The following is an 11,471-nucleotide window of genomic DNA, read 5'->3' as shown; positions in this document are numbered from 1 at the left end:
GAGGCTATAGCTACTAAGGAGAGAGGCAACAGCCATTATTTTCTGTTGGTGACGAGAGTAATGAGGGTAGGAGGGCCTAGGCCACAGGTGGCTGGTCTAGATAAGGAGAGAACGGCAGGGGCGGGGGTACTGAAGTTAGAACTAAAATCTCTGGCTGGGCCACAGAGCCCTGCCGGAACCAGGTCTTTGGGGTCTTGCAGGCCACAGTTCAGTGCAGTTAAGATATTGCAAGATTTTAATGAAAGCACAGGCACAACTTAAGTGTGCTAATTAGAAACAGCATGGTCCCAGGAAGACCTTCCAAAAAAGGTTTGAGTGGAGCTGAATACTGGAGTTGGGAAGCCCCAGTACTTTGGAAATGCACAGAATTTTAAGTGAGCATAGTATTTAAAGCAGCAAGGTAACATCTCCTAACCCTCAAATGAATGGGCCTGAATTCAAACTCCATCTGTCATTTACCAATTGTATGCCCTGGAGTTACTGAATCTTCTGTGCTTGTTTCCTCAACTGCACAGTAGAAAGAGGAATTTTAATGGGAACTACTCACACAGTGCCAGGCGCACAGTAAGCATACAAAGCTAGTTATTAGCAAACTGTAAAATGACCGAATACTTGTTTTCTAGAGCAAAAGGTGCCCCTAGTGAGTGAGGTGTGGTAGAAAAGAGGGCTGTAGAGGTGCAGGTATTAAAGGTGAAGGAACTGAAGTTCGTTCAGGTAACTCAACAAAAATATTGGTGACTGAAATAAAAGCTAGGTACCCTTCTAAGTGCCGGTGGGGGTGAATGAGGGATCAAAAAAACGTCCCCACTGGTGGGTTTTACGCAGGAGTACAATGAAGGATTTCAGACGAGTTTGAATTATGCAAACTGGGCTGTAAAGGAGCCTCTATGCTCACAGGGCCCACCCTCACCCTTTAAATTCAGGAAGACACGCATGTCATTTCAAGGCGAAGGCGCTGAGAAGCTATCAAATGGGTTGCACTCCAGCTTGTAAGTCCTCTGAAGCTGTTTTTCATTTTTAAACCACTACTAATGCCTACTCACAACCAAGGGGGTTGTTAATCGGGTTAAAAACAAATGAGATACTGCAACATGAAAGCAGCTCAAGGAACCCAGCGTATACACAACAAAACTCAATTTTTTGGAGCAGCCGTGAGCTCATAGGAAGCGGCAAACCAAAAAGCTTTATTTGAGCGCTGACTGGAACCCCTGATCCCAAACAAAGGTGAAGGAAGTAGCCCTTCTAGAGCAAAGAATCTACCAGATGTCCCGGGTGTCACTCTGGCAGGACAGACCGGTGTGAAGGCCCTCTCCTGTTGGAATCCCTGAACATCTTGCTGTAACATTTATTCAGTCTGCCGAAGGCATCACACCCGACCTCTTCACTCCGTGGTCGTGCTACGGGAGGACGCTGCGCGCGGTCCCGCTCATCCTCACCCCGGCCGTCCCCCCACCCCCGCCCCGGGTCGACCGAGACCCCACCCCGCGGGAGGCGCCCCCGGGACTGCCGCCGCACGCACCTGCGGGACGCGGACCTCCAGCTCGGCCCCCTGATCCCCCAGGCCCGGCTCCCCCGAAAACCGAAACCCCGGGCCCGGGCCGCTTGCCCTCGGAGGCCGTGTTCGCCCGGAGGGGGCCCGGCGGCCGAGTCGGCCGCGCGCAGCGGAGGGGGCCGGGCTGCCAGGCTGCGCGCGCCGGAGCCCCGGGCTGCCGGGGGCGCTCCCCGCCGCGTCGGGCCCCTGCGGCCCGGAGGAAGAGGCAGCACAGCCCGGGCGCGCTCGGCCCCCAGCCCCGACGGCCCCACCAGCCACGCCGGGCCGCCGCCTGCCGGAAACTGGCCGCGGGAGAGGGCGCCGCCGGAAGTGACGTGCCGGAAGCGGACGGGGCGGGGTCGCGCGAGGCGGCCGCCGGGGCCCGACCTTCCCAAGATGGCGGCGGCCCGGCGCGTGCGCGGGCGGGCCCGGCGGCTCCGAGGCCAATGGCCGGCCGCGGCGGCCGGGGGCGGGGCGGGCGGACGTGGCGCGTCCAACCCGAGGCTCGGGCGGAGGTTGGGAGTGAAGCTTCTGGAAGGCGCCTTTAAAGGCGCCGGGCCAGCGCGCGGGGCGTTTCGGGGCCGCGGCCGCCGGGGGGTCGGGCGCGCCGGGGTCGCCGCGGGCCGGCGGGACGCGCAGGATGAACCACAAGAGCAAGAAGCGGATCCGCGAGGCCAAGCGCAGCGCGCGGCCGGAGCTGAAGGACTCGCTGGACTGGACGCGGCACAATTACTACGAGAGCTTCTCGCTGAGCCCCGCGGCCGTGGCGGTGAGCGGGCCGGGCGGGCGGCCGTGGCGGTGAGCGGGCCGGGCGGGCGGGCCGGGCGGGCGGGCGGGGCGGCTTCTCCCGGGGCTCGCCCGCGCCCGGCGGGGGCCTCGGGGCCCGGGTTCCGGGCGGGCCCCTCCCTCCGGAGGCGCGGCCGCCGCCCGGCCGGACAACCGCAGGCGCCGGCCTCGGGCCCGGCTGTCAGGGCCACGGGTGGGACCCGCGAAGCCCCGGCCCCGGCGGGGGCGCTGGGTGCCGCGTGCCCGCCCGCCCGCGTGGGGCTCCTGCTCCCCCCCCCCGGGACACCTCATCCGCCTGCTGGGGTTTCCTTGGCTTGTCTTAAACCGGGTTCCTCTCTCCTGACTCCTTCAGGATAACGTGGAGAGGGCGGACGCGTTGCAGCTCTCCGTGGAGGAATTTGTGGAGCGCTACGAAAGACCGTACAAGCCCGTGGTCCTGCTGAACGCCCAGGAGGGCTGGTCCGCGCAGGAGAAGTGGACTCTGGAGCGCCTGAAAAGGAAGTACCGGAACCAGAAGTTCAAGTGTGGCGAGGATAACGACGGCTACTCCGTGAAGATGAAGATGAAATACTACATCGAGTACATGGAGAGCACTCGGGATGACAGCCCCCTTTACATCTTCGACAGCAGCTACGGCGAACACCCCAAGAGAAGGAAACTTCTGGAAGACTACAAGGTGCCCAAGTTTTTCACCGACGACCTTTTCCAGTATGCTGGGGAGAAGCGCAGACCCCCGTACAGGTAAAGTGCCGGGCAGGGAAGCTGTTCCAGTCTGTTCTACAGCGGTGTATGCCCCGGAGCCACCTAACCTCTTCCCAAAACAGCTAACAAACCAGAGGGATTTGCCCTTGACTGTACTTGGAACTCACTTGGGGGGGCTGTTGATGCCTGCCGGGGTCCCGCTGCCACACAGTTCCCACTGGCCGGGGTGCCGTCTAGGTATCCGGATTTCTGAAAGCTCCCCAGATGGTTCAAACAGTGACCGAGGTTGAACTGCTGGCCTGTAAGAAGAGTGTAGGAAGCCCAGCAGCAAGCCACTGAGTGATTGCTCTTCCCTGTCAGGGCCAGTCCGTGTGCAATTCGTTGTCTCTGCAGACCAGGGCCCGTGATGTATCTGGAATAAAAATAGCATCGTCTGTTGTATAAACTGAAAACGCGCACCCCTGTGATGTGTGTGTGTTATTAAATCTTCCTTCACATCTTGGATGTCTCCATCCTTTAGGTGGTTTGTGATGGGGCCGCCACGCTCTGGAACCGGAATCCACATCGATCCTCTGGGAACCAGCGCCTGGAACGCCTTAGTTCAGGGCCACAAGCGCTGGTGCCTGTTCCCAACCAACACGCCCAGGGAGCTCATCAAGGTGACCCGTGAAGAAGGAGGGAACCAGCAAGACGAAGCCATTACCTGGTTTAACATCATCCATCCACGGACACAGCTTCCAACCTGGCCGCCGGAATTCAAGCCCCTGGAAATCTTGCAAAAGCCAGGAGAGACTGTGTTTGTGCCAGGTACAGATGAACGGGAAGGAAGTAAATTCTTTCACTCGCGTGATGTGTCATTTTGGAGCAGAAGGATGTAGAGAACGAGTCAGAGAAGCCCCTGGCATGCTGACCGCACTGACCGGGGCCCGCCTCTGGTGGCAACAGCGTCGCTGAGTCGGCAGGTGCTTAGGGAGCCGCTCGCCACATTTCTTGTGGCCCGTGAGCGTGTTCCTCTGAAGCTCAGCCACACGGAGGCAGCGCCGGGTCCATGTGGGCAGGGGCTCTGGCCTGGTCAGCGAGCTGGGTTTTGGTTCGGGGGGCACTGACTGGGCCGAGTCAGCAAAGTGACTTGCAGGCAAGAGGCAGGAAACCCCCGCCTGAGAACTGCACTGTGCTGGGCTGGGTCACGTGTTGGGAGTAAGGGTGTGTTGGGGTAGGTGTCCTCCTCCTAGGAGCTAAGGAACTTGCTGCCTTTGCAGTTGTGCGCGCAGCTTTGGGTTAACGGCTCCACAAACTTACACGGAGAGAGTAAACACTGCCCCCGCCACAGCCCGGCGGTCTCCCGCAACCGGGTAGTCTCTTGCAGCGGCCCGCCTCTGTCCAGGGCAGGAGAACGGCTGCCTATGGTCCCATCCATGAATGAGCGGGGTCCCCTCTCCGGGCTCTGCGTCTCTCGGGCTCTCCTTAGTGGCTCGGCGCCCCCACCTCTGAGGCCTACGCGCACGGCAGCCGCGTGGGCCCTAACCCGTCTGCTGTTCGTTGGGTTGCAGGAGGCTGGTGGCACGTCGTCCTCAACCTTGACACCACCATCGCCATCACCCAAAATTTTGCCAGCAGCACCAACTTCCCGGTTGTGTGGCACAAGACGGTAAGAGGGAGACCAAAGTTATCGAGGAAATGGTATAGGTGAGAGACTTTCTTTTTCCTATTATTTGCTTTCTTTCAATTTCCACCCCAGAGAGGAAGCGGAAGGCCCCGCGGCCGTAAAACTGTCTGGGCAGAGCTGGGGCTGCGGACCTCAGGGCGCAGGAGAGTGGGCCCGAGGTCAGGGCTAGGTCTCAGGGCGCCCGCCAGCCTCCAGGTGACAGGGTAGAGTCTGCATGTTTGCTCGGAGCGAGTCAGTCACAACACGTCGTCCTTGGGATCGTTTCTCGTTTCCGTTTGTCTTTTGTTGTTTTGATTTTTCCCAAAGCTAACACCAGCTGAAGAGGCCGTTTGATTTGGGTTTTATTTTGGTCGTTTCTTTTTCTCACCCCGAAGCGTTATTCCCTTTTGGACTTAATACCTTCAGTTCTTGGGAGTGAGGTCACTGCCCTGGAGACTTAGCTCCTCTGTTTATCCACAGAACAGATACAGCACGGGCAGCGGCAGTGCACGCCACCCCCAGCCACCCCGTGCCACTGTAGCCCAACCCTGACCTGGAGGGACCAGCTGTCGGGGTAAGAGAGGGACTCCGGCTTGCTCAGTGCTCAGCCTCCCTGCTGAGAGGGCCGGCAAGGGTGGTGGCTGCATTCTCCCGGATGCCCGGGGCACCTGAGGCCAGCTCACCCCATCCCGTAGGCTGCTGCGTGCTGTGTTTGGTCGCCACAAAGTCCTCGCCCCGCAGCAGGTCTTTTGTCCCTGGTTACACAGGACACCAGATCAGGTTCCTTGGGGCTCCAGCCCCTGAAAGTCCACTTCAGTTTTAGCTTCTCAGAGAGGGGAACCCTCTCGCGACTTGACTCTCTCACTCCGCACAAGCCTGATTATTTCTCCTCTTACCAATGGGATTGAAGCAAGCCCAGCTCTGCTCATTAAGTGCTGCGCCGTGGAAAGAACAGGCTAGAAAATAATCAGCTAGAGGAGACTCAGGGCAAGGCAAGGAAGCGGGACCCCATCTCCCAGGGGACGAGACTAAGACTCAGGCGAGGAAACGTGGCCTCACCGGCGGCGGCGCAAGGGGCTGTCACGCAGGCGTCAGTGAACCGGGAGCTGGTTTTCCTTTCAGAGACGCCCGCGCATGTCGGGCTCCGGCTCCCGGCCTGTGCACGCGCCCGGCCTCACCTCTCTCCAGCACCCGTTCCGAACTGGGGCGCCCGGCATTCCTCGCACTACTCAGGCCGATGTCAGCTTTGCGTCTGGGGTGTTGTGGTGGATGCCGTGGCCTTTCCCGGCGCTGCAAGCCACCTTTCTTGTTTCTCAGGATCTTGAAGCAAGAGCACCCTGAGTTGGCCGTCCTGGCCGACTCCGTGGACCTGCAGGAGTCCACGGGGATCGCGTCCGACAGCTCCAGCGACTCCTCCAGTTCCTCCAGCTCCAGCTCCTCCGACTCGGACTCAGAGGTGAGGCCCCTTGGGCTCGCCAGGCCGCGTCACCCCATAAGAACAGAAGGGGCTTCCCCGCTTCCTATCCAGGAGGAGAGAGACAGATGCACTTGGACTTTCGAGAACAACAGCAGCCGCCTCTGCTGCTGGGGGTGAATTTTGCCCGTTGTGTGCTTTTTGTTTGTGAGTCGTTACGTGATCTCCAGAGGAGGAGGCGGTGTCCGGGGCGGTTGTCAGGTGGAGCAGGGTCGCAGCTAGCCGACAGCGGCGGCAGCTTCAGGCTTAGCGTCTGGGTTCAGCGTTTCCTGGAAACTCAGCTAGAACTTCAGTGACTTGCTAAAGCTGAAGTAGCGTTGGGTGAGAGGGTGAGAGGCCCATGCTCGCAGGAGATGAGACTTCTGCCTGGAACTTCATGGGATCTGGGGAGTCGGGCTTCGCTGGGGGCGTGGAGAGCGTCACGCAACACAAGTCCCAGGTCAGGCTCGCCTTAGTGCAGCAGAGCGCCCATCCCCACCGAGCGTGGGCTGCGAGGTGACCCGAGAGGGGTTGTCGTGACAGAGCCCCGAGGGAGGCCGGGCGTCTCGGGCATGTGGCGCTGCCTGGCACTCAAGCTGGCGTCATCCTGGGGGAAGGCAGATGGCAAGCGTCGTCTCCTGAGGGCTGCGTGGCGAGGGAAGCGGTGGCTTTGAGTCAAATCCTGTTTTTTCCCTCCGCGTCCAGTGCGAGTCCGGGTCCGAGGGGGACGGCACGACGCACCGCAGGAAGAAGAGGCGCACGTGTGGCATGATGGGCAACGGCGACACCACCTCCCAGGACGACTGTGTCAGCAAAGAGCGCAGCTCCTCCAGGTGACCCTGCGCGCTGTGGCCTGTGTGGAAGGACGTCCCCAGAGGGCGGCCCGCCGGCCCCTGCACACCTGGGGAGGGCACGGCAGAGCCAGAGGCCAGGGTGGCCGGTCGCGAGTCCCTTCTCTTAGCTTTGGCTGCGGTGGCTTTCGCTCTGCTCCCGCCGCTGAGGAGTGGGGCTTGTGTGACGCGTCAAAGCAGGAATCTCTGTGGAAGGTGCCAAGGAATCCCTTTACGTTATTTAATAAAATGTGAGCCCATTTTACAGCCTTGGAGTGTTTTCCTTTGAGAATTCAGGACCCGCCCCTGTGGTCTTGGGGGAAGCGGTGATTCCGCTGGTTAAGTTAAAGCCTACGCGTCCCTAAGGTGACCACCTAGGACACCCGCCCTCGGGGGCGCCAGTCCCTGTGTGGCCAGGGTCTCTGGCAGCGCAGGCGGGAGAGTGAGCGCTGGGGGCAGGGCCCTAAGGGTCTCAAGCCCTGACCACCGCAGGCGACGTTCCTGCCCAGGTTCCCCGAGTCCGAGCAGCTGCTTTCTTCACGGGCACAAGTTCAGGAGCCACGTGTCCCCCGTCCGAGCCTCGTCTCTGTGGACCAGGAGTTCCCCGGGGCGGGCACGCGTCTCTGCGGCATGTGTCAGACCAGAACGTGCGTGTCTCAGCCGAGCTGTCCTTTCCCAGCCACGCTGACATTTCTCTCGTGGCCTCTTGAGTTGTTTCTGTCATTAGAAGCATATGTCTGCCCGCGACGTGTGGCCTGGCCACCTGCAGGGAGAACGGGTGGCGAGAGCTCTGCCGTGGCCTGGGGCCTGGCTCTGCCGTGCGCCGCACGTCGGTTGCAGGCAGCCGTACTGTCTTGGCAGGATTAGGGACACGTGCGGAGGCTGGGCTCACCCCTGAGCGAGCGTAGACCCCCGCGGTGGCTCCCTTTCACGTCTGCTTCTCCCTTGGTCTTCTCTGAATTGGGACAGACCTTCTTGGTCCAAGCTTCTACCTTCGGTCAAATGCTGTGTGTGCTGCTTACTAAGACTAGATCGTCAGGAAGTTAACACGGTGAAACAGAAACACCGCAGGCCGGCCTGACGGTGGCTAAGAAGATTCTGGGCCGTCTCCTGCAAAGCCACGCCGATCGACTATGTGTGAGGCTGGGACCTCTGGGTGTCTGTGGCTTCTGTCCACAGAGCTGCCTGTGCGCCGGCAGAGAGGTTGAGTGGGCCTGGGGGTGCGAAGCTCTCTGAGCCACTTCCTGCCTGTCACTGTTCATCCAGCCCAGTCCAGCAGCACCACCCACCGCCCAGCACCCCTTTCTCCATGACCGGAGGCCAGGGGTGTTTGGTGTGGTGTAGTCTCGGGAGGGATGGCACATCCGGAGCTTTATAGACAGTGGGCAAGGTGTTGCTGGTTCTCGTCACAGAACATAAATCATAAACGGGGACCACATGGTAACACGTGGTCCCCTTCCGCCCCTTCACGTGACCCCTAAGTGAGCCGCTCCTGCTCTGTGAGAGACGTGACGGGTCTCGCTGTGGCGGTGGCTTGTGCTCCATCAGGTACATTCAGACGGTGTTTCTTGTTGCTGGCGAGGCTTCTAGATCATCCCGGGGTGAAGACTTTGGGGTTGACTAGCAGGTTCCACCTCTTGCTCTCTTGATTTACCTGCTTGCCTTCATCTGTCCCTAAATTCAACTAAACATTAGTAAAAATAAGAGGGGCTCGTGGAGGACGATCTGGGTTGTGAGGTAAGTACGGGCGCGGGCAGCCAGCGGGTGGGGCCCAGAGGGCGAAGCGGTGTGGCTCGCGCTGGGAGCATATGCTGTTGCCTCACTCCCCCTGGAAAGGGGCGGGGGAACGAGAACGAGCGCCCCTTTGGCAACGTCACTGTTGCACAGAGGCGAGCCTCTGCTGGCCCGGCGTGGTCCAGCCGCTTTCCTCCAGGAGGCTGGTCCCGGCGTTGTCCGAGTCCACTCTGCTCCCCTCCTAAGGTGCCGACAGGCAGGCGTGCGGGTGGGCGGAGAACAGCCCCCCTGCCTTCCTCAGGGCGCCGTGTGCCTGCAGTGGGGGGCGGCTGGCTGGAGAGCTCCGCGGGTGAGGAGGGGCAAGCTCTGAGGTGCAGCTGTTGGGGTTCCTGTCTGAGTGGTGTTCCTCCTCCCTCTCCTTTTTCCTTTCTTGCCTTCTTCTAAAAGCCTTTGTGTCTCCCCGTTAGGGGCCCTCACACTCACCTGCCCCTCAAACCTGCCAGCAGCTGCCGAGGGCCTGCGCCGCGGGGCTGTCCGCCGCCAGGGGGCGTGGTGGGACGGGGCAAGGCGCCGCCTGAGATCCCCCACCCAGTGCACCTTCCCCGCACGCTCAGGGGGACTCCTGTGTGGGGAACAGTCTCCAGAGAGACGAGGTCCAGCCCCAAGTCCCCTCTCCTCGAAGCCTCAGGATGATGCCCATGACCTGCCGGCCCAGTGTGACTGTCCTTGCTTGGTGTAGCCGGGGCAGACGCCCAGCCCCTCACACAGTCACTGGGCCGCACCGTGCTGGAGGCAGAGCAGGGGCGACGTGGGGAAGCCTTGAGAAAGGAGTCATGAGGGCCCCCACTCCTGACCGGCGGCCACAGTGGGGAGGGGGCGGCCACATCAGACTCACTGGGGGTCATTCTCCCGAGACCATAGCTGGTGCCTGGCAGAGGGGGCTTAGAGTGGCCACTACAGAGCAGGGGGCAGGCTGGGCGAGGCAAGTATGGGGGCCCCGGGGCAGGGCATCAGAAGAAATGGGCGCCAGAGGCTCGCCTCCAGACTCAGTAGCATGGCGATGTTCAGGGGAGAGCCAGCGAGAACAGGGGCATTATTCACGCCGGCAGGTGTCATTTATTCACCTTTCAAGCACTCAACCCGCATCTGGGCGCCGGGCCCTGGTGGACAGTGTCCCGTCGTCACTGTCCTGGTCGGGACCCCTGTCTTCACCCCCGGAGAGCAAGCCGGGGCCTCGGCCAGCGCTGGGTGGAGGGCTCTCCGTGGGAGGACAGGACTCGCGTGGTCACTGGATCTTGAACCTGGCGGGCGGCTCCCTTGTGAACCCACACAAGGCGTCTACGGGGTCCGCAGTACAGCTGCAGGGGCGGGTGCGTTGCAGGCGTGCAGGCCCAGCCTCCCTGGGGTTTAGGACTTCAGAGACGCATGCAGGGAGCAGGCGTCTTCGTTACGTGCTGCGAGGAGCTGTCTGGGGGTGGGCGTGTGCCCCGCTGCTCTGGGTCTTGGAGTCGTGTGTAGCATTTCCACAAATAAGCTGTATGTCACGTGTGTCCCCGTCACGGCTGCTGGTGCCACATGGACTCTGGTTTCTCCTTCACACCCCCTCCCCAGCTTCTGCCAGGGTGTTACCCTGAAGTCACGTCTGTGCTGCAGAGCCTGAGGGCAGGTGCCCGTGGGTGGTGCTCAGCTTTGTCTCATTGGTTCAGAAACTTGGACCATCTGCCCCACTGAGTGTCCAGAGAACCGGCCCCGGCCTGCTACCTGCTGCTACGAGGGACCTGGACCTTCTGCAAGGACCCCACCCTCCCGAACTCGCTGGGGGACACCGAGCAGTGTCCAGGTGAGACTGGGCCCACCGCTGATCTGTGGGCCTGCCACTCGACGGGTCTTCTTCACGTTCACTTGGATGAAGCCTGTTCAGCATTTTAAGTAAAGCGGCTTGAGTATGGAGTCTGGCTTTTTGCGTCATCCAGAAAGCCAACGGGGTATAACTGAAGTTTCCTGCACAGCAGGGCCTCTTAAAAGCACTTTACCCGAGGGGACAGGGAACAAAACTTCGGCCCAGACACTGGCAGGGGTCCCGTGGCCCCGACTCCCTGGGAGATAAGCCCATTTCCACACGAGCAGTTGTGGGGCATCGTCTCCCATCACTGGAACCCCTCGCCTTGCCCCTAACATGACGGGCGGGGGCAGCAGGCTTCAGCTGGAGCTGGTGAGGGGGCCTGAGGGCCTGCGGGCACCTCCCACTTCCAAAGAAGAACTGCAGCCAGCTGGGCGGACTCCACATCAGCCCAGGCGCTGGCGCGCCCCAAGGCAGCGTTACATGCAGCCTCAGCCAACACGGCCCTTGTCTTCAACCCCAGCCTGTGTCTGGCCATCTCTGCCCACCCTGCGTGTCTACAGCAACGAACGGGGGTTGGGCGTGGCAGGGAAATGTTCTTGGTCACCGCCGCGGACAACTAGCTCAGCGGTGGACCCTGGAAGGATCTGGGGGATCTGGGGGGCCAGCAACGCGGACTCCTCCCCATTCCAGCCGCCCTCACACCCACCCCCTTCCTTCCAGAACTCTGCCAAGAGGTCAGCGAGGGAGGGAAGCCCAGCGCCCACGAGCAGGCCTGTGCTGGGAAGGCGCCTCCCCGCAGGGCGCCCGCGGCCACCCGGCAATGGCCTCTTTGTGCCAGTGGCGACCTCGGGGCGCTCTGGACAGCGCTGGCCGTGAGGGGGGCTGGTGCTCGGCTCTCACTGGCGGGCGGTCCGGCGCCCCCTCCGAGCCGGCCCGGGGCATCCGCT

General features: G+C 61.4%; 2 protein-coding genes across 5 annotated transcripts in view; one reads left to right on the top strand and one right to left on the bottom strand.

The window, feature by feature from the left end:
* METTL23 (methyltransferase like 23) overlaps nt 1-1,622 on the bottom strand; it is a 3,441-nt gene extending 1,819 nt beyond the window's left edge. The window contains exon 1 of one of the 3 annotated variants that reach the window (XM_037491462.2): nt 1,520-1,622. The gene's annotated coding sequence lies outside the window, so the exon portion shown is untranslated. Of the gene's footprint in view, nt 1,422-1,519 lie in introns of those variants that run through there. The other 2 variants (XM_037491463.2, XM_037491461.2) reach the window with 2 other exon arrangements.
* Nucleotides 1,623-2,024: 402 nt separating this feature from the next.
* On the top strand, nt 2,025-7,274 carry JMJD6 (jumonji domain containing 6, arginine demethylase and lysine hydroxylase). 2 transcript variants are annotated; one of them, XM_037494048.2, is made up of 6 exons: nt 2,025-2,300; nt 2,670-3,058; nt 3,540-3,826; nt 4,570-4,705; nt 5,982-6,120; nt 6,823-7,274. In XM_037494048.2, the coding sequence occupies exons 1-6, from the start codon at nt 2,172-2,174 to the stop codon at nt 6,952-6,954; spliced, it is 1,212 nt and encodes a 403-aa protein (XP_037349945.1). In that variant the 5' UTR covers nt 2,025-2,171; the 3' UTR covers nt 6,955-7,274. The 2 variants fall into 2 exon arrangements, with proteins under 2 accessions (XP_037349945.1, XP_054545286.1); XM_054689311.1 differs by lacking the exon at nt 6,823-7,274 and adding an exon at nt 5,145-5,238 and having other exon boundaries at nt 2,130-2,300; nt 5,982-6,020.
* The last annotated feature ends 4,197 nt before the right edge of the window (nt 7,275-11,471 follow it).

This window comes from Talpa occidentalis, unplaced genomic scaffold (genome assembly GCF_014898055.3).
Source record: "Talpa occidentalis isolate TD23 unplaced genomic scaffold, MPIMG_talOcc4v2.1 talOcc4.7, whole genome shotgun sequence".
Classification (NCBI taxonomy): Eukaryota; Metazoa; Chordata; class Mammalia; order Eulipotyphla; family Talpidae; genus Talpa; species Talpa occidentalis.
Note: the sequence above shows the minus strand (reverse complement) of the source record. Positions and strands in the feature narration are given on the sequence as shown.